The sequence below is a fragment of the Dicentrarchus labrax genome, unplaced genomic scaffold (genome assembly GCF_905237075.1).
Source record: "Dicentrarchus labrax unplaced genomic scaffold, dlabrax2021, whole genome shotgun sequence".
Taxonomy (NCBI): domain Eukaryota; kingdom Metazoa; phylum Chordata; class Actinopteri; family Moronidae; genus Dicentrarchus; species Dicentrarchus labrax.
In genome coordinates, this window is record NW_026136708.1 from 18,155,184 (window position 1) to 18,177,874 (window position 22,691).

Genomic DNA, 22,691 nt, shown 5'->3' on the forward strand with positions numbered 1-22,691 from the left:
TTTCTTTCCACCTTGAGAGAGCAAAACACCACCTACTCTCTCACCTCCTACTTGTATCTTTGCTTCATTTCACGGCAGATAGGATTTTTGATTCGTCATAGCTATATTCGATAATGTGAAAGAACGCTTGTAATGGTTTCTCACTTAGTGTTGTTTTTGTTTTGCTTTTTACCCTACGTAGCCAGATAGAGTAGACTCTGCTGCATTAGGCTTTGCAGAGGGGCTTATGGTTTTGAATGTGGATTTATAAGTAAGCAGCTAAATTTTTTAATATTTTTTTTCTCCTCAAAATCCAGTCTTGATCCAGTCTTGACCATGGCAAAAAATAGTTTTGGGAAATCAAAATGTTCAACAAAAGGGTCCCCTGAAGCCTTCTGTGCATTCTGTGAGTAGCCCAAATAAATTAGTCTAAGGTGAATAAAACTGAAAAGTGTAAGTTAACATGACATTTTGTAATAAATACCATTCCTCCTAGGTGTCAGGTACATTACATGATGCGTGATTCTTTTCCTCCAAATTGTCCTCTTTAACATCCAGTCACACATAACATCTACAGAATTTTTACATATATGCACATATGCACACACAAAAGCTCTTATGCATTTACTTTAATACCCATGCCAAAGATAAAATTTCTTAAAACTGTACCTTTGTTTCCCTTCCCAGCCCTGTAGCTGTCTTCCAACAGACAGGCAGCGGTGTCAGCATGCGCAGATGGTCTTTTACCCCTGACAGAGTAAACAGAGGACAGGGAGAGCAGAGAGAAGCGGTGCTAAATGTGACAGAGTGACTACCACAGCATGATGGACTAAATAGATTTTTAGAAACCTTTTAGGCCATTGACCAAAAAAAACCTCTGAAAACAGTGAAACATGCTGTATGTTTTTTAACAAATGCATCAAGAAACGATAAAAGACAGTAGCTCTTTTCGCAGTTCCTCCAGTTTTTTCTCAGAGCCGTTCCAAGTTTTGGGAAGCACAGCACTCCTAGTCCTAAGTTTTAGCTTCTTCCAAAAACTTGCCCTTCTGTGTGGGTTTTACAGCTTGTGAGTGGGTGTTTATTGCTTAACCAAGGTCCATTAACATTTGCCTACTCCAGGCTTGACACACACCCTACTGGCTTTTTAAACTTTTTGTTATGTCACCACCTTTATGCTGATGGTATGTTTGGATTTCTTTGTCTAATCAAGTTTGACTTACCCTGTGTGGGCTCATTCAGATAAGTGCAGAAGGACAACCTTGCTTTCTAGTATGATTAACATGCTCTCAGATTTAATGAAATAATCCACATTCTCACTGAAAAATTATTTTTTTTTACATTGAGGCAATATTTTGATTGACTGACGGGGATCTTTTATGAATACTGGTACTCATGCATTTTGACCGCAGCTCAGCCTGTTATCGTGCTTCAATAGGCACAAGCCTTCCATTCAAACACAGTCTTTATAGCAGCCACATTTGTCAGACCCCAAATACTCCCAAGGTCTCTGCTGTCATGTTTCTTCTCTCCCTCTCTTTACTCTAGTCACCTTTCCTTCACTCATTTTTTTTCTCATGCTCGATTTCCAATATACTCTCTCCCCTTACCTATTGCAATAACGTGTGTTTCAGTCTTCACTACAAACTACTTCTTTTCATGTGCACCCATCTGAAGGTCAGAAAGTTTTGTCAATGTATGCAGATCAGAAATATTTGGTTAAGAAGGAAAACCATCTACACTCCATGAAGCTATCAAATTTTTTGGCAAAGATGAAAACAGACATCTCTCTCCTCGAAAACAAAATGATCACACTTCCTTCTCTCTCTCTTCCGTATGAATCCCCCGCTACATTTCTGATTCTCCTCGCAGCTACAAAAGTGTGACTACACCGGCTGCCCCGCTGTGAGAAGTATAACCAGCATGCGGCACGTCTCCTTCTGAATTTCCCTCCTTTAATGTGCGAACAAAAGCGCGAGGTGAAAGAATGTCAACCTCACCAATTTCTAGCCAGACTCCTCCGTGAAAGCAACACTTTTCTTTGTGTTTTTGAGATAAGAAGGTATCCTATTAGTTTACAAATAACAATTTAAGCTCTGCATTTCTAAGAATAGCTGAATTTATCACAAACTAGAAACCAGAAGACTTAAAGACATACGCCTTCAACATCCTGGTTTGTCACGTTTTATTTCCAAAAACTCTAATGATGCTTCATTTGCTGGACTCTGGACACCTTTAGCCCCCTAGTATATTTTTATAACATAATGTGCTCAATAGCAGATTAACTAGAGAATAAGTTCTGTATATGTTTGCATGCCATCTCAGTAAATCCTGCTGGAAATAAATGAGAATAAGGAACAAATTTGGGCCATATCATTCTGTATGCAGAAGGATTTGTGAAAAACCAATTAAATGAAATGTGTGTGACAACGGTGAAGTGAACTGACATAACAAACCCTTTCATACAAGCTTTCATACATACAACCTGGGTATATTACAATGTGCTGACCGGTCCATTTGCCCATCCCGTCCCTTTCAAAACTGACTGTCAACACCACTATTTTTTGTGTCGTGAGTCTATTTAGAGGCAGGTTTTAGATCATGTCGGGGGGATAATCATGACCACATGTGGCGTATATATTGGTGTATATATTGGTGTATATACCGGTGACTGTATTATGTGCCTTCCTTCTGTGTTGATCGAGCCACTCAGCTGTTGGACAGACTTTCCTTCCACTCCTCCACCTGCTGTGTTTTTGTTTCTGACCCACTGAGTGGTTTTGACCCTGTAATGTTTTGTGGTACCTTAACTTCCCCTCCCTTCCTCCCTCCCTCCGATTCTTTTACAGTCCCGTCACCCTCATCAGCATGTGTCCGGAGCAGTACGAGTGAGTATCAACGCCACCAGAAACACCTCGCCTGCAGACTGGAATGCCTTTTAACGACACCTCCTTTACTCCCTTCTCTCCTCACTCACCTCACCCTCTAAAGTTCTCACTCCAACTAAGCCATGATCGCACTGCATGTTGCCTGCCTGCCTGCCTGACCCACTGGCTAAACATGCAACCCCAAAAAAAATCTCACCCACTGTCTCTTTACCATCACCTTCTTCTCCTCTCTAAAGCATCCAACTAGCATTCAGTTGCTCATCCCAGCAGCGGCTGTCAAAAACCATCCAAACGCTCCGTAGATCATCCTGCTCTCCTATTTCTCTTTCTAGGATCATCAGATTTGTTTTCTAGGTGATGTTGTGAAGGGCCATTAGGTTGTGTGTGTGTGTGATTGAGCGTGTGCATGTGCCTGTGAATCTCAGTGTGTTAATGAGGTTGTGTGAGCATGCTGAATCTCATTCATCTCCATTACCCCATTCATTTCCAGGCTGTCCCAGTCACCTCAGCTCTCTCATGATGACACCCACTCCAGGATAGAGCAGTATGCCAGCAGGTATGCATTGCATTCTCCAATCATCATCATCTCATCATCTCAGATGCCACAAAGCACACACATAAAAGATGTTGCACATTTAAAAAGCTTCACTGTAGAATAAGAAATCTTTTTAAAGAACCTGAACAGAGGCATTTTTACACGTTCTGCTCGCCTGCAGTCTTGGTACTTACAATGTGTTACAATAAAAAAACGAGAATCTTTCTTTGGATGGATTCAATAAATTCAGACATGATGTTGATGCTCAAACAACTAAAATCTTTATACAATGATTTTGAAGTTGTGAGATAAAAGGAAGCCTGGAAGTGAAGGAAGTCATGTAGAAACCAAAAAAAACTGTATGTACTGCAATGTTTTCAGAAAGCATTTAAATATTGTTGAACTGTTAATAACACCTCAGGCTGTACAGACTGCTCACAGGCAGTCACATAAATCTGAACGTTGTTGCTTCTGTGCTTTTTGAAGAGGAGACATTTTTTGTAGAAAACTGCCTTTTTTACTTCTGCGATTTGTTCTCATTACATTATGACATTTTTAGGTCAGAATCAAACAAAGCACGTTCTGCCAATATCAGTGAGAGAGTCCTGTTTCTTATTTCGGGAATATGAACTTGCTCTATTGAGCTGGGAAATTACAAAGACAGAAAGAAGAAGATGTTTACCACTAAATGTGAGAAAGAACTAAGCATTTTGCTGTCATTTATGTTCTAAAACAAACAATTATGAAACCTGTTTCACATGCAATTGTAGTCAAATTCTGCAGTTTTCCCCCCAGACAGCACCAGAGCTGACAGAACCGATAAACACAGTCAACAATGTCTGGAGTTTGTACAAATGAACACTCCAAAAAAAGTTTTAATTTTTTAATCATGGAATCATTAATGTCAACCAGAACTTTTTAATAACTTTTAATATACACAGTGGAAAACACTTTATCTCCAGAAATATCTCTCTATATAATACATATTAAACCTTCAGTGCTGTGGAAATATTCTTTAATGGCATTAGAAGTCTAATTATGTTTGGTAGCCTATTGCATTTTTTTATTGTTTGTTGTCTGGGAAGTTACAAACAACAACAGTCATAAAATCCACTTTGAAGATTGTGCATCTGCTTTTCATTTTGTGGCATTCGCATACATTTAAATTCAGACGACTGTCAAAATGTGCTCTGTGAGTGAACCCAGAAAACATGTAGCCACCCACCTCTTTGGCTGGTGACATTATGGATTTGCTGCTGAGATCAGAGTAGCAGCAGACCGGCCCGATGGCTGTTTTCAGCCGCCCACTTCAAATGATCCTGCTGCGTGGATCGACACACACACACACACACACACACATATACACAGCGAGTGATCAACACGCACAAACTAATGTTCTCCTGCACTGAGATTGAAAACCTGTCATGTTTGATTTTAAGATAAGTCTGAATATTACTACCCCACACTTGCACAAATCCCATCCTGCGCCTTGGATGAATCTCTAATCAGCCCGAAGCTTATCTTCTCTAAAGCGGACAAAGGTTGCTCGTGTCAAAACAGCACCCAGCGTGTCCTTCCACACATAGTTTTAATCACGAATGGTCTTCTGATTCAGCGCTGCTCAGTCTGGCCTATAGCCTTCTATTGGTCACACACCATTAACCTTCGCTCAGCGTTTCCGGCAGCATTGTTTTATCAGCAATGACACAGACACAAGCCCTGCGAATTACAATTTTAACTGTAATATAGACGCTGACATTGTAGATTATAGTGGAGCTTATAGATTTGCATGGAAAAATGCACACAATGATGAGATTTCATCAGGGGATTTCTAACTTTAAATATCTCCCTCCCTGCATATTCTGTCACAGTTCAATTTCATCGTAAAGTTGAGTGTGTGTGGATCATGTTCATAATTTGCTGGACAGCCATGCTGCTTCTCTGCTGCAGAGTTCAGTAAATACAGACTTTGATCTGGGGAACTGGCCTCATTAGCATCGCTGCTTTGTCAATATTTGACCAGAAAAAATTCAGATGTTTTCCCCACAGCTACACGCACAATCACGCATCTCTACTGTATTTGGTGATAATTCAGGTCATTTGTCCCCCTTGGGTTAAATGACATTACATTCTTTGAATTTTAATTGGCGTGCTACTGTGGTGTTGAGATCCTCATTTGTTGTTGTTGTTGTTTGATCTGAGTTCTGCATGTTGATGAGACGTTGACAGCGTTTAAATGCTTCAGTTTTAACTGGTAATTAAAGTTTCAGTCACTGATGAGGGTTTCTTTCTCAGGTTGGCCCAGATGGAGCGCTCCAACGGCTCTCTGCCCACAGACAGCAGCTCCGCCACAGGAAGCATGTAAGTCATGTTTCTACTTTTTCTTCAACGTGACTACACGTTTCCATCAAACATTGTTTCACAGATTGTCTTTTTCCAGTTGCTCTACATATTCACACAAACATCTCTTTTGCATCCCAACAACAGCAACGTTTGGTCCAAAAGTCAAGTAAAATGGTGTTCATGATTTGTTGATACTTCATTTATTTCATTTTAACACTTCACCAGCATCTTCCCATGCTCTGTTTACCTGTCAGGGTAGCCCAAAAACGTACCTCTCCTGTTTTCAGTGCAAAGAAATAACAAGGTGGCTTCCCACATTCCTCCAGAGAGACCAAGAGAGAGTGTGTGAGAGAATTGAGAATGGTTTTTAGGGAGCAAAAGAAGTGTGGAGTGAGGGGAAAGAGACAATGGGATGTGGCTGAATACAGCGGGAAGGACAGGACTGTAATGGGTTAGAGTGCCAACAATGAGAAGTGAGAGCGATTGGTTTCAGGATCTCTGATAATGACCAGTTATCTTTGATCAGAGGAGACGAGAACATGGCAAACTTGAAAAAGAAGAAATCACAAAAAAGAAAGGTGGGGGCGGAAGCTGGTGGGGGCGGAAGCTGATGAGGAGCACAAGTGCTGGATTTTCTGATAGTGTGTGTGTGTGTGTGTTGTGTGTGTGTGTGTGTGTGTGTGTGTGTATGTGAGTGAAGGCATGTGTATGTCTTTGGCAGGCCATTCGAGTTGAAGGGCGCATTTGTCCCTTTCCCCAAATGAGATCCTAATCGGTGGAATGAGCTCTTGTGGTTTAAACGCCCTTTGAGCTCATGGACACTCCAACCAGTCCTTCCAGAAAAATGCCGAGTTTTTTTGTCATTGTTGGAGGCAAAAATCCTTGATTATGCGGCACATTTTCTTAAAAAATGCGATGGAATATGCAGGATATTTATGCAATTTTATGCAATGAAATTGGGAACAAAAATTTTTCAAAAGGTTTGAAAAACACCCTCACTAGGCTGGAACTTCTGAGTGCTCCGTAATACAAACAATATAATAAACGGGTGCTCGCATAATTACGTCCAAACGTTATGGCACAAGGCAATGGCTGCTCTGGTACGCAACATTTTAACTTCAAGATATAGTACTTTTTGCAACAAAAATGCATGGATTATGAAATCATGCAAGCTCCGCATATTTTGCCAGCAAATCTTTGCGGCGAAATTGCAGCATATTTGAAGAAATGCGTCCCCGCATAAATATACGCGGACTTTGGCTGATTATGCATCGAATCATGCGATCGCATAATCCCGTTTTTCTGGAGGGACTGTCCAACATGTGTGCTCAAACACACACACACACACACACACACACACAGGCACACACTGTGTTCTTGTCTCTGAGGGAATTACTTTTCGTTATGATCACCTGATTTGATAAGACACTTGTAGATCTCAAGATTTCTCAGATCATATCATCATCATAGATATGGGAATTAGCAATGTGTGTGTATGCATGTGTGAAATTAAATTTGTGCAGAAGATGTTTTTATCTCAACAACAATTTCAAGTAGCACAAAGCCAAAAACTGTTTTCAGAAGTGTTGAAAAGTGTGCACCTGGAGAGCTAACAGATTTCCTGTATGGCACAGAAAGGAAAGGAGAAAGAAGTTTTGGGATTTTTAAGCAGAAAATTCTTAGAAAATGAGTATTACAATACAACAGCAAAAAGGCAGACTCTTGGGAAGACGGTTAAACCTTTGAGAATCTCGAGTGAAGATCATCAAGAGCATCAAGCTTCGTTCTGTTGCAGGTTGCATCCCCCTGTTGATGTGCATGCATCACATGGACCGCTGTTCCTACACTTCACCTTCATCCGAACTCGCCGCATAGAGCACTGGTTTTAGAAACAGGAGGTTCGATTGAAAAATTCCCAAAAGCCCTCTCTGCTATTCAGCTGATCAATAGGAAGACAGAACAATAGAAAGACAAAAAAGTGTTGGTGAGCTGGAGAAGGTGGAAACAACAGAGGTGGATTTATTTTCCTCTCAGAGCTTTCGTAATGTGGGACAAACACATTATCCCCCACTCCTCCTTACTCTTTTGTGCTTTGTACTCGGGCTTATTTAAGAGAAGAAGCCATTATCTTTGCCAGCTCTGAAACAACACTGATGCTCGTACACAGTACTATGTGGAGCGCTAATGAGGTGAGGAAGATGATGGCTAGATGAAGGCTAATGGGTTTAACAGCAGAGGGAAAAACACCCACTAAGGCACATTTAGAACATAATCATAGTTTGTGTGCTTTCACTCACTTTAATATCAGTGTCATTACTGTGAGATTTGCATTCAGATTTGCTGCAAGACGACGACAGCCACAGTATACCTGAGGAAGAATAATGCACAATCCTCTAAGAAAATTTAAATGCCAATCACATACGATACCAGAATTTGTGCTTTTTGCCAGTACACATTTTTCACCAGAATGACTTTGTAATTATCAGCATGGAGCACAATATAGCATCTGTGTGCACAGTGCATACTTTACATTTCGAGGAGAAAAAAAAAATCATTTTTTGATGTACATTTGTTGCAATGCAAAGCCAGATTTTGTTATTCAACGTAAAATGAATAACCAAGCTCTCAATGGGGGAACATAAACTTTTATTTACTGCAGTCTGAACAATACCACTAATTAGGAAGAATAATGAACTACATCCAATTTCTCTGCCGTTGAAAATTATTATTGGTAGTTTTGTGGAGGATAATTAACTTATTTGAATGGATTTCCCACATATTGGCTCTTAATTTTGACTAAGAGCTAAATAATGTTGAGATCTTTGTGATGAAAATTGGTGCTTGGGAAAACAGTCATCATTACAGCCGGCTTAATTTCCTAAAAAAGCTGTCTTATTTTTTTTATGCAAGTCTACTGTGTCAATGTGATAACGTTCATTTAAATGTTACTGTGCTGCAATAAAATGTCATTCACATTATTTTTGTATGAGCTGTTTTTAAAAGGCCAGAAACAGCCAGTAGCCCTGTTTCGATACAGCAATGTGTCCCTCAAGCCCTACTTTTAAGGAGAAAGTAACTTTGAAATCCTTTGGTTAAAAATAGGGGTATTGTGCTTTATAGATACCACTTAAGTTAAACAGCGTAGTCAGCCATATTTGTTCTCAAAAGAGTAAGCTGTACATTGTGTTGTCAGACTTCACAGCTACGAATTAACTCTCCTTCCCCATTCCTTTTTTAATGTCTTTTGTTCAGAGTGGTTGCTTGTCTTTTCTCTCTTTTTGCAAGATTTATTCTTTTTCACCTACAGCTGATTTCACCCAAGCCTCTGTGTCGATCACAACACACCCATCTGGTTGTTTGTGAAGACACACAGACCCAGAAATGATCCCTGTGCTTGATATGACAGTAGAAGGTGCCTCCTTGGCAGCGTTTGAGCTTATGAAAACATGCATAGTGTAACATGGATGACTGCGTTTGCCAATTACATGCATGTTTGGCTTTTGGCTTGTATTTTCTGATCGTTCAAAGCTAGCAAACACTGATTTGGACTCGCTGCCAGCTGTGCAGTGATATCAGTAATTAGTATGTGTGTGTGTGTGTGAGAGAGGGCTCTAGAGATAAAGTGTGTGTATGTGCATGTGGCTTCAGTTAATTTTTTGTCCTGCATTGCTTTTATCTAAAAGGGAGTCCTTAATTAGGAAGTCGGTGTTGCCTGTTTTCTCTGACCTCCAGCCAAAGCACAATATTGTCATCGATACCTCGGTACGTCACAGAGGAGCGAGAATCCCCGCTTTCCTTTTTTCTCCTGGCTTTTTTGTTTGGTTTATCGCTCGCTTTCCAGTCTTTCCCCCAGTGCTGCCCTTTATTCCTGTCCCTCTCCCTTTAATTTCTCTGGCCCCTTTTCTTTTTAAACCTCCTTTCATCATACCCCGTCCTCCCCTCTTTCTCTTCTCTTCCTTTCATCATTTTTAGTTGTAGTCTAATCATGTTTTACCTTTGGGCCCTGGCAACCTTCAGATTCAACACTGAGCACAGAGGTAAACATTGAAATACTTTTTTTGAATCCATGCATCACAAACAATACACTTACTCCAGTAAATAAAATCGCTTGACTTTACTTCAATCGGTCCCAAAATGTAGAAGTCCCACAGAAAGCAAGGTTTCTGACATCTCACCACGGGTCAGGAATAAAAGTAACTTGTAACCTCTTTCCCTTTTTATCTAAATTTTTGTGTAAATATTTCTCCTGTTTCCCTCCGTCTTTATCACTGACAGTTTCTCTCTGAGCTCAGTCTAGGCAGCTGATAGCGTCATTCAGCTCTCGAGGAGCTGCTTGCTTTGTGATATGTTAGCTAGGCATCCGGCCCAGAGACTATTGTTGTTGGGTAAAGACCATAAAAGTCCCCTCAGCCGTGTCCTTGCTCGCCCTCACCAAGCACAAAACTCATATTCACAATGCATCGCAGCTAATAACCTCGGCATTCATCGCCGTTATTCACATTTCGTTCTCCTCCCACACTGATGCTCTCGTCCTCTCTCATCTCTTCTCTGTGTTCCTTCCTCTTCATCCAGGGCCACATTGCTACTGCCTGAGCATTCCTTTCATTGCACTTCCTCATTCTCCCAATATTCCAGAGCAGGTGGTCTGTGAGACAGCTCTACCCCCTGTAGTCCCCATATCCACATGTAATGATCCCCTCCCTGCTGTCCTCTGGGCTCCCCCTGCCAGCCATAATGTCCTGCTGCAGCTTACTGTCGCCAGGGACTTGCCTAATTGGTCACTCAGTTTGTGCTGGACCCCCGTCCCCTAACCCCAGCAGACAACACTGCCACCAATTTCCAAGTTTCTCTACAGGAACTAAGATATTCTTTATCATCCCTGCCCCCCTTGTGACAGCATACCTATATTTCAAAGAGAAACTTGTGTGTGTGTTCGTATTTTGCTGCATGAAATTTGACTTCTTGTCTGTGCCAGCTTTCTCTACGTCATTTATCAGTAACTCAGCATGGCTTCAGTCTCCATGTTAGAGGGAAATTGATGAATAACTATATACGTGTGCATGCATATGATAAAAGCTCTAAGATTTTCAGAAAGATTAGAAACGTAATTCATGTAAAAAAGTAAAGACTGCATGAAGATTGTTGTTGTAAAAGTAAGGCAAGGAAGTGCTACTGCTTACAGGAGAAGCTTCAGAACATGTTGAGTTCCCTTTCTTGAAAGTTATTTGATGCCTCTTTTATAATTGGTATCTTTCTTTTTAGCAAAATATGACACGGTTGAACTTGATTTAAGTGTCATTCTTAAAAATCACTCTAAACTTGTGCTTCAATTCTCTTTGGCATGCAGTGAAGGCTACTGCCTCAGCATATTGTTCCTTTTATGTGAAAAGAGGTGAAAGTCTGTATACCTTTCATTAGCTATCCGCTCAGCCGGTCCTTGATCTTAAAATAGTATAATTCATTGTCTTAACTGAGAAAGAAAAAGCTTCCTATTCATAACTTCTCTTATTGTGCATGTGGTGATAATGGCATTCAGAGCATTTCCTGAATTGCCATGTTTGTCACCTATGGTGAAATTCAAGGGTATCTTATGTAAAACCTGAGACGTTTCAGTTAGCCAGCTTGCTCCCTAGAGTGTATTTGATTAACTTACTCATTATAGCCAAGGATTATGCACTCAGTTATGGTCTGGCCCTGATAAGAGTGTGTGAACCAAGTTAATAGCAAGTAACCGCATATTTCAAAAAGGTGCCAAGAGTACCTGCCAGGATACCACTGATGGGTTGTGGGTTAACGCACAGCACATTCAGCTCACAGAGGTCAATTCAGTATTCTGTCCCTTGGTTGTTGCTATATGCTGATATAAAGGAAGTTGCACCTACCTAAACTAACCTGCCTTTTGTTTTATTAAATGGTTAACAGGCGGATTTAAATACAGTATCTATTAATTAAAGGCTATAACACTGTATTACAACCTGGATGTTATTTTTGTTGTTCTGGCCACTCACTAAGTTAATTGCTATGATCCGAGTAGCAACGTTGCTAAAAAAAAACAACACAAGCAGTCATGCCATCAGACCAGTTTGAACAAGACTCAAGGTTGAAGGCGAACAGTAACATTATTACCAAAACTGTTAATATCCTCAACAGTTTACAGATCGGCTTTGTGGTTCAGCCCAACTCATCATGATTGGTTTGTTTACCACCCCCCGTTTTCTTTCCACTTTTTTACCAATGTCCCAGATCTCAGCAGTTAATATGGTGATTAAAATGTTGACATAATCAATAGAAACAATGGCCAATTCTGCAAAAATAAATGTTAAAAGGAAGATTAATTTAAAATCTATAGTATATTTTGTATTGTAAGACCATTTGTTTATAGTAATATTCTTGTTCTTATAGTCCAGGTATATTCTTTTTAAGGTTATATAACTGAAGGATAATAACGTCACAGAATGACAGCACTGCTTGAAATTCGGACAAGCTGAAACCATGAAAAAAATACCAAAATAGTCAGTAGTGGATAAAAAGCCACACATGGAGCCACCACACCACTAAACTTTCTCAGCCAAACTCTATTTCAAGCTGTCAAACTAGCTCTGGAATTGACAGTCAGTTTAGCAATGGAAAGGACTTTTAAATAACAGTGCCATATTTTTTTATATTTTTTTTTGTATGTGTGTGGTTGTCAGGTTTTAGTCTTCAAGGCTCAGGTTGTGTTTCAGAAGGAAGGTGACAGCTGGGCTTTGGCAAGACCTGCCACCCCCTTTCAGATCACTCAGATAGCACATAAAGAGATGGACACCTACACACGCATACAGATGCACAACACCAGACACCAGCAGCCATCTCTCCTTCCCTTCCGCCATATCTTTCCATCTGTCTGTCAGGCTCCTTCTCCTCTCTGCTCCCTCCATCTCCTCACAGCCCTCCCTTACTCCAGTTATCACATCGTAGAGACTGACACATCGGTGTTCCACCAGGGATTGTGGAGCTTACAGCGCAGCAGACCGACAATAGCTGGAGATCTTATATATATCATGGCAGCTACCACAATCTTTGTTAAGATTAGGTGCTTGGATGCTGTAGTTTTTGCTTGTATCTACAGAAAGTTGGCTTTGGCAGTTCCTGGTGTGTGCAAAGTGCATCTGTTACCACCTTATGCTATTCGATGTCCCCTGATATAGAATCATGAAAGAAGACAATGGAACGCTGCAGTGGTTTCAGTTCAGCAACTTTACTGGCCCCATGACATTGTGCTAACCTTCATTTAATTCATCTGCAGCTCTGTTCAAATATATCATTATATATAGATCCTGCCATATAAAGCCAAAAGGAATCAGCCACATATTGGGTCAGAACGGACTTAAGACCAGAATCTTTTTTGTCATAGTCAGACCGACTAGTAGACAGCTAATGCTAAAGCAGTAGAGATATATCAAGTGAAAGCTAGCAGGGGAGATAGCCACTAACTAAACTAAATTTACTAGTTAAAAAAACCCAAATTTGATGAAACATAATTTTGATAATTCACTTTGTTAATGAACATAACTACACGAGGCAGTAGCTAAACACCTTAGCAGAGTAGCAGTAATGGGAATTTATTAAATTTGGTTGTATTCAGTATATTCAAATAAAGATGAATTCATTATTGATTTTAGTATAATGTTATTAGTAGTAGACGGACGAACACTAGCCAAACAGATATTTAATCCTTATAATTAGGGACTGTAAATAATGTCTATTCAATAACTGTTTTGAATAGACAAGATTTTTTGCAGATACTGTTTCCAGTATCTTCATTTTTTACTGTTTGTCCTATGTAGTTTCTGTGGCAGTTATGTAGTTTCTTAATTAGCCTAAACAGGTATGAAATTACAAATCTTTCTGTTCTCAGTATCACAGCTTCTGTAGCTACTGCTCTTTGCCTTTGTAGAGCACTACTATGTTATATTGTAATTTCTTTGCATCCATTCATTCCATTTTCAAAATGATTTGCTGTATGTAGTTACCATAATACTCCAAAACGTCTTTCATCTGCTGAAAAAGCTCAGGCTCAAATGAGCAGAAGGTGAATTAAAGTGGCTGACGGGGACAAGATGTCTGGGCTCTTCACTCTTCATATGACGCTGTACTCTCAACCCCCACAGGGACGACGAGCATGCCCTGATCCTGCAGTACTGTCAGACGCTGGGAGGGGAGGGCTCCCCCTGCAGTCAGCCCCAGAGTCCTGCCCAGATCCTACAGGCCGTGGAGAGGGAGGAACGGGGTGAGCTGGAGCGGATCATAGCCCGTCTGGAGGAGGAGCAGAGGTGAGGCATTAGAAATGTCCACTAAATGAACTTGAGAGGATTCAGTGTGGAAAGATTCTGGATAAAATATAGACAAATATGTTTTGACTTCTTAAGACAGACATCACGTCTCAGTTTACTTTTTATCTAGTTTGAAATCAAATACAATCTCTCTTTATCTTTTTCTCACGTTAACTCACTCACGCATCTTGGTGTCATTTGAGTACACATGCTCATTGTCACACTCCAGAGCACAATACATAAACATACACACACACTTCCCGTACTCCCCCAGTTTGTTTCGCACGCCAAGTCCTTATTCAGTTTGATTAGTAAATGGAGACGGCTTAGAGACAGAGTCACCGTACGATCTATTGTGTATAGGTGCTTTTTGCACAGCCAGAGGCTCAACTGGAGTGATTTAACACTGATTACACAAACACACACACACACACACACACACACACACACACACACACACACACACACACAGGCGCTACAGGAGAGCGAGGAGGAAAGAGAGAGAGCTTTACTAGCAGGCTCATAAATGCCAACTTAAGTAAAGCACGGCAGCTTATGGTTCTGCACTGAGCAAGATGGAGAGAGAAGGAGAGAGAGAGAGGAGGGAGCCTTTATGTTTGTCTATCCACTTCAAATAGGATTTCACTGAGAAAGCAGAAAGCAGAGGTAAACATAACTGTGGTATTTTTGTGTGGCACCCCACTGTGGGGGTTTATGAAGGAGCTTTTGAATGCTCTCTTTGAGTCTTTCAGTCATAATAATGATAATATTTAACCATATTTGTTTGTTTTTTTTAATAATTATTTAATAGAAAGTATCACACAAGAGAGAAGCCCCCTCAAGGGTTAGCAGTTGAAGCATGACAAACAAAAGCACATCACTGATATGTGATACTGTATATTAAACATGGCAAAGATATGTAATAGTAACAATACAGCCGAGCTCTCCGGATCACAAGTTCTCCAATCTATGTATACAAGGCTCCCAGGAGTACAACACTCTCAAACTAATGGTTACACATGACCACAAGTCCTACTACTAAATAAATATGTGAAATATTCAAAATATTAAAAGAGTACCCTTTAATATAGTATCATAAAAAATAAAACAATAAAAGATACATAAGCATGTATGTATTTGTGCATACACAGTATGCCTGTGTGTATACATTATATAGTGTACATAGATAAGAATACATGCACAGATGTACAGATTGTACATACAGTACAGTTACAGAAGCATTAGCATATACATACTTTATAGTTCATACATGGATAACATATTAAAGCAAAAACCAACAGAAATTGTTTCAGGTTTTGGGCCACTACGAGTCTGAAGAACAGCTTCAGTGATCCTCAGCAGAGTCTCAAAGTCTCTACTGGAGGGATTGTACATCATACATTGATTGTACAAACTAAATTATTAAATATGTGGTGTATAGATAGATGTGACCAGTGGTGGAAAGTACCAAGTACATTTACTGTACTTAACTTTTTACTCCATCATATTTATCTGACAGCCCGAGTTAATAGTCACTTAAGATTTGACGCACAAAACATCTTATTAAATATTTATGGTAACTACCCAGCAGTACTTAACATTTGCTCCACACCGAACAGCTAAAACAGTGAAATACTATGTACACATTAATGCATCATCAGTAATAATCCAATGATATAATATATAATAGTATGTCAGGGCAGAATAAGTACTTTTACTTTTGATATTTTAAGTACATTTAGCTTATAATACTAATGGAGTATTTTGGAGTATTGCTACTGTTACCGAGCTAAATGACTGGATGTTGTGTTTTAACTCTTCTTCCCCAGGACCCTGCAGAGGGAGTATGAGCAGCTAAAGGAGCAGCATGGCCAGCGAGTAGCCCCTGCTGGAAGCCCCTGGGAGTCGGATGGTTCTTTCCCCCATCCTGATGAGGCCGATCTTCTAGCCGAGGCCAAGCTGCTACGACAACACAAGGGCCGGCTGGAGGCCCGCATGCACATCCTGGAGGAACACAACAAACAACTGGAGTCTCAGCTCCATCGCCTCCGACAGCTACTGCACCAGGTGACATAACACTTACACCAATTTGTTGGGCTTATTTCATCCCAAGACGGCGCAGGTTAAGGCTGAGTGGAGACTGAGATATATATTCATAGGCTCCAACATTACAAGAACTGTCAGAAAAAATAATTTGGATTGTCTCTTTGTTGTTGTGGGCTTTTCCCTGACAACTGCTAAGTGGACTTGTTTGAAATAGATTCAGATTGTTGCTGTGAAGAGGCCATTTTCAGAAAGAATGGCCGTTGTTTTGGTGCTTAGCAAACAGAAAACGACATAGCTGTTATAAATTGTCTACTAAGAACTTAAAACCTGAAGTAGCTTAATCACAATTACGTGATATGAAGGAAATAAAGAAGCATTTGTGAGCTTTATGTGAGCTTTTAAAGTACCACGAGACAACTAACATTGTTTTTCCAATATACAGTAACACAGCAAATATATACAGCAAATGGGTGGCTGACAGTCACTTAATGGCAACCTAATATGAGCACTCTCTTCAAAAGATACATTAAATTAAATACATTATGATTTCCACAGCCTTAAAGTCTGAAGCATAGCACCCACACCGCTGTGATTAGAAGTTTATTCCTTCCATAAGTTGTCTTCTCTTTTAGTTCATTAGGCTTGTTGTTGGGAAGCAGCAGGGCAGTAATCACAGTTCACAGACTCACTCACACACACCAGCTGGCAGGGCTGTTTCAGTGCAACTCGTAAAATAAAATAAAAACTGCAATGCTCATATAGAATACTTTCAATAAATTAAAGGATTCTTTCAAAGTCATTCAAATAAATCAGCAACATAAATATGTACCTGTGCACTTACTAACCACCGCATAGACATCCATACATGTCTCTATGTAAACTAACCTGTTCTGTTCTGTATCCATACTCTTTTTGTGCCTTTGAATAACAAAACCTGCTCATCAATGCTCAGATTAGATCCTAATCACATCATTACCATTCCATCCAGGAGTCCTGCATTCATCTCCAGTCCCTCTATCAATAACTTCCAGATTTGTTTATGCCCGGCCTAATTGCTCACTGAGGTTGGATTGTTTGTGCCAAGTGAGAAATGCACAACCCTCAAGCCAAACAAACAGCAATCCCGACAAATCAGACTGAGCAAACACAGGGGCAGGTATTGGCTCTCTGGAAGCTCTGGAGCTGGAAGCACTGTAATAACTCACAACAAATACGGCCTGGGGAAGGCAACCGACGTGACTCGGCAGATTTTTAACGGATGAAGATTAACATTTTGACAGTAAAAAAAATTTTTTTTTTGTGTACCCATCCTTCACCATATTAGAGATTTTCCTCCATTTTTAGACAGTAGATGTATTGTTGTTGACATACTGATTTATATATGCAGTATGCAACTTAAGGCTATGATATGTAACATTTCCGCTTTAGAAGGACTATAATAATGTCCAAACCCAGATATATCTGTCTTATTTTATTCAGGTAACGGTGCAATTCACCGGTCGCCTGTCAGTGGCATCATATCATCCTTTGCACATACGTCAGCGTTGTGGTTGTCTGCCAGAATAAATCCAAGTCATAAATTGACTTTTTATTCAGTTTTAAGCCACATTTTTATTATACACTTTTTGGGTCTTGGTTGTTTTTTGCTACTTCCTGAGGCCACTCCATTATAGTTTTGATGTGAGAGACCCCCTAGTGACAGAAATTACATATCGTACATTTAAAAGTCTTCAATCTTGAATCTTGAAATATAAAAGTACCTATTATGCAGCAGAATGGTCAGGTTTATATTACTGGATTATTATTATTACTGATATATCAACATTTAAGCAGCATTCTGTTGTTGTAGCTGCATCAATGTTAAACTAATTAAACTACTTCATACAGTATACTGTTATCATTTATTAAACAATTATTTGTTTTTTTATATAAATTCTTAATCTGATTAGTAACTAGTGGCTTTAACTGTCAAATACATTAAGTGGAAATATTTCAGTATTATTCTTAGTTACAGTACTGTGTGTTCTACCACTTATTAATGGAGGTTTTTTTAACAGTAAAGGAAGTCAAAAGTAAATTTCTTGTGCTGTACCTTAGTTTCCCTGCATGCATTGATTTTAGCATGAGATTGCACCGATGTCATCACCTCCTGGGGGTTTATTGTTTTCATGAAGCAACCTGATTCTGATGCTGATTCTGAAAAATGGAAAAAATAAAATGCAAACGTAATGGCATGCACGACTACCTGTATGCAAACAAACACCCCCACGCTAAATAAGAACTTCTGCTTCCTGACATTTAAGTCCCCAGCGTCCTGACAATATGTCAACATGTCTTTCCATCAAACATCAGCGTTACTGCCAAGCTGCAGAATAATAAACCCAGCCAGCTTGATGGCACGCATTAAATTCAAACTCCTGAAGGCTGACCGGAGCCCCGACCCCAGCTATTCTAAGACAAGCCTCGAGACACTGGCTGTGCTCCAGAGACGATTCCAACATGTTAGCCTTTACCGGCACCAGGGGCAGCAGCAGATGAAGGAGACGAAGAGGGGTGACAAGGGAGGCGACATTGATTTGATTTCTTGCAGTTGAAAAGCTAAAGGGAGTGTGGGACTGTGGGTAATTGTCACCAGACATCAAGCGTTCGCTCCTGTGCATCGTAGCATGTTTTCACCAATTGATCGACTGTCCACAGTGATAAAGTTACACAATCCTAATCTCTTCTTGATCGATTACGATACTGTTACTGCTGTGTTTTGGTGTACCTGGGCTTTTTTTACTGTCATTATCTTCTCTTTTGGTTAAGTTGGACACATTACTGTCATTATCTTCTCTTTTGGTTAAGTTGGACACATTTCTTGTTTCTTGACCTCTTTTATTATCCACTGACTCTAAATCTGAGGTATTTAATTTTGTTCATTTTGTGGATAGCAAGGCAAGACATACACACCTTTTCTACGTCAGTGAAGGAACTTTCATGTTGTCGCTTAAAACGTGGACACAGCATGTATTATTGTGATCAATTTAGTTTCAGTTGTTCATGTTGGCAGTTCAGGACTTTCTTCTGTTGCACTCAATAAAATAACTCTGTGTGCAACAATTGGCTAGAACACTAGAAATCTAACTATGCGCATCCTTTGGGGTCTTTGAATGTGATTGATACTGTAGAAACTCAAGTCGGGACGTAGGCAGAGTTGTTTATGAGAAATGTTTCTGCACACATAACAACAGCCTCATTGTGCCGCCCTCTGGTATTCCCTTGTCTCCGCCTGTCACTGTGAAGCACGGCTAATTTTGAAGTTGTCAAGCGGATGCCAAGCAGAATAATTATGTTATAATAATGGAGTTTTCTTTTTTTTGCTTTCCTCTCTGTGTGCGTGTCTCTCTCTCTCTCTCTCTCTCCTCTCAGCCGGAAGTTGAATCAAGGGTAAATGGAGTGTCCTCTCCCACTGTGCAAGACCAAGGGCCACTTACAGAAAACTCAGGTGAGACACTCAAGACTTGCACACTCAGACTCAGACACTGCCATTGATCTTTGTGTATGAAGATTGGTCCTCGGAATCCAGTCACTGTGGTCGGAGCTACATTTAGCAGCATTTAGCAGGAACACTGAACATTTGCTCACAACATAGAAAATGTTTGTACTGTTTCTCTCCGCAAATGGAAACTTGTTGCTCACTGTGGTGTGGTGTCATATCAAAGCGTGTCTGTGGGAACTGAAATTCAACCTCTGTCTGTGCTTGTGTGTGTGTGTTTGTGTGTTCAGATGAGCTGCTGGACTCCCACAACAGCAGCTCTGACCTGGCAGATGTAATGGAGCAGATTAACAACTCCTTCCCTGCATGCAGTCGTAAGTTTCCCACTCTTCCTCCTCCTCCTCCTCCTCCTCCTCCTCCTCCTCCTCCTCTTCTCTCCCACCGTGTCCTCCCAGTCTCTGAAGGCAGATTTGCCACAAGGACTCTGGTCAGCAGAAAAATAGTGCACGTCACTCCGTTTAAGTGTTCATACTTCATCCCTCACAGAGAAGATTCCTGTGTAGCGTACCAGATGTGTGAATTAGGAAAGTTTGTACCCTCCTCTGCAGATTTTTTTTCTCAGTTAATAGTTTTTCCCATAATCCAACATGACAGCTTCAAAGTACTTGTTTTTTTCCTATCAACAGTCCAAAACCAACCAAAATATTCAGTCAACTGTCACATATGACAAAGAAAAGCAGCAAATCCTCACAAGACTGAGTCAATTATTTAATTATCAAAGCAATTAATTTTGTTTCAGCTTAAAGTGCTTGCCGTTTTAGGCTTAAATCTTCACCACTGTTATCTTACATGTTGTTGTTATTATTACAACAGTATTAAACAGTATTAAATATGTAGCTGTGTTAGTTTGTGCAGAGCCCAACATATACTATATGAAACAGTTTCAAAAGTACTTTTTACCCATTAAAACACAACAGTTCATTTTGTTTGTCCATATTCGTACTTTTTATGTCTATGACCTCTCCTACAAGATTCACCATGCCGAGGCCGTTGCAAGGGGAGAAACTGCGGTGCTTCCTTGATTCAATCAATATAACAGTCATCGTCCACCTTCTAATTGTCTCTTTTACTCCCTCTCACTGCTTTTGTTGATCCTTCTGTCTTCCTCTCTCACCACCTCACACACTCCTGCTCTGCATCTGTCTTTTGTTGTTTTTTTTGCCTCATACTGCCATTCGGCTTTCTGTGTGTGTGTGTGTGTGTGTGTGTGTGTGTGTGTGTGTGTGTGTGTGTGTGTGTGTGTGTGTGTGTGTGTGTGTGTGTGTGTGTGTGTGTGTGTGTGTGTGTGTGTGTGTGTGTGTGTGTGTGTGTGTGTGTGTGTGTGCACACTCTGTGAAGTGTCATGTATAAATGATAGCAGCCGCAGCAGCTGTGCACTGGTCTGTATTCATAAATTCAAAAGGTCTTGTCCTGTATTTCAAGGAAGAGTTGTGTATACATTGTGCTTATTCAGAAAGTGTAAACATGGTTTCTGTTCTGCATGCAGACTCCTCCGAATAGTGACTTTGAGGTTTTGAGTGATGAAATGATTTCTCAAACACGTGGATTTGAAACACAGCCTTTGGATTTTTAATATTATCATTTAAATTTGACGTTTGATATGATCAGGAAAAAACCTTACACCTTCATTACTCTTTATAGCAGAATTTGAAGGAATAGCCACCTTTGAGGATATTAATCAAATAGGAAAATAAATAAAAATGTTCGAATAGCGAGTGAGAGCTCACTGACTTTAAATTGCATTTGAAATTTTAGAGTCTAAACTCCTATGGGGGTTTTAGATAAAAATCCATTCTAATCTGGCAGACGCTCAAGCGTTATTAGCATTTGGATACTGCAGGGCTCCGAGGCACCGGGACTAAACAACGCAGAGCGGAGTGTGTGCATGAATACGTGGGAGGAAACCAGAGGCTGATAATTTAGTGTAGACGTACAAAAAGAGAGATGAACTGGGGGAGTTCAAGTGTTAAACTGCTCTATTGTCTCTTTGTTTTTGTCTCCCGCAGCCTCGAGCCTCTCCTCAAGGCCACAGGTAAGGCGAAGTTCTTCCACACTTTTACAGTTCTAGCAATCAGTCCTGTGTATTTCGTAGTTTGTTCGTAAGCTCCTGTTTTTCTTCCTTTTCTGCTTTATCGTGTGTGTGTGTTTTTTTTGGGTCACTATTTTAGTAACTGGCAAAAGGTGAGAGAAGTTTGAACAGAGCAACACAGGTAATTACAGCTGCTGCCGCAAAAAGTGGCCTTCACCTGCCTCAGACCTCCACATTTGGTGGCCTGTGAGAAAGAGACGGCTAATGGATGTCTGGGGAGTGCCATTAGCTGCTCATTTCATTCCACCGGTCTGAGGCCAAAGTGCATTCTGGGACAGAGGTGTTGTAAAAGCTGTTGCCACTGACCTTGCTGTCATTTTTTACCCCCGCTCCGGTGCCCTTCCGGTCACTCCATTCTCCCCTTTCTGTCCGCTGTCCTTTTTTAAACTGCTCGGCTCATCTCTTCACACGCAGTTAATACCTTCTACACTCCAGTTAAACTGCTTATTTGCTGTGAATCCATTTGTGGCTGACCGGTGCATTTCTGCGTACCGCTTTCAGCCTTTTACACCTTTTTACATTTAACTGAAGTCACATGAAGTTTATCAGGACGCTCTGTAATGGCTTTTTACATCTCCTCAGTCTCCTTTTAGTCCATTTCTTTCCATTGTCCTTGGCAAACACCGTTCCATAGACTTTCTGTTGGTTTTCACGCAACGACACGGGTGAATAGGTTTGAGTGCCTAATTCCATTTCTAAGTGGACAGCTATGTTTTGTGAAATCTCCCCTGCATCATCCACGCCCACCTCCTCCCTTTTCCTCCACACCGAGCTCCTAATGGACTGTAACTGCCTTGAGGGACTGCAGTCCATTTACCAGCTTTCAAACCCGATTACTTTGCTCGAACCGCTGATATTTCCACACTGATGTCTTGATGAAGAGAAATGAGCCGGGGTTCACCTGCCGCACTTGAACTAAGACAAGAGTGCTAACTTTCGGTGCCTCTAATCAAACCCAGACACG

General features: G+C 40.5%; 1 protein-coding gene across 11 annotated transcripts in view; it reads left to right on the plus strand.

Annotated features, from left to right (window-relative positions):
- Nucleotides 1–22,691, plus strand: part of utrn (utrophin) — a 172,725-nt gene that overhangs the window by 148,502 nt on the left and 1,532 nt on the right. For 7 of the 11 annotated variants that reach the window (XM_051407937.1, XM_051407935.1, XM_051407934.1 and 4 more), the window contains 8 exons: nt 2,826–2,864; nt 3,355–3,420; nt 5,695–5,760; nt 13,893–14,054; nt 15,884–16,121; nt 19,512–19,587; nt 19,869–19,952; nt 21,645–21,670. In XM_051407937.1, coding sequence (XP_051263897.1) covers nt 2,826–2,864; nt 3,355–3,420; nt 5,695–5,760; nt 13,893–14,054; nt 15,884–16,121; nt 19,512–19,587; nt 19,869–19,952; nt 21,645–21,670 — 757 coding nt within the window. The remainder of the gene's footprint in view (nt 1–2,825; nt 2,865–3,354; nt 3,421–5,694; nt 5,761–13,892; nt 14,055–15,883; nt 16,122–19,511; nt 19,588–19,868; nt 19,953–21,644; nt 21,671–22,691) is intronic. The other 4 variants (XM_051407941.1, XM_051407940.1, XM_051407938.1 and 1 more) reach the window with 4 other exon arrangements.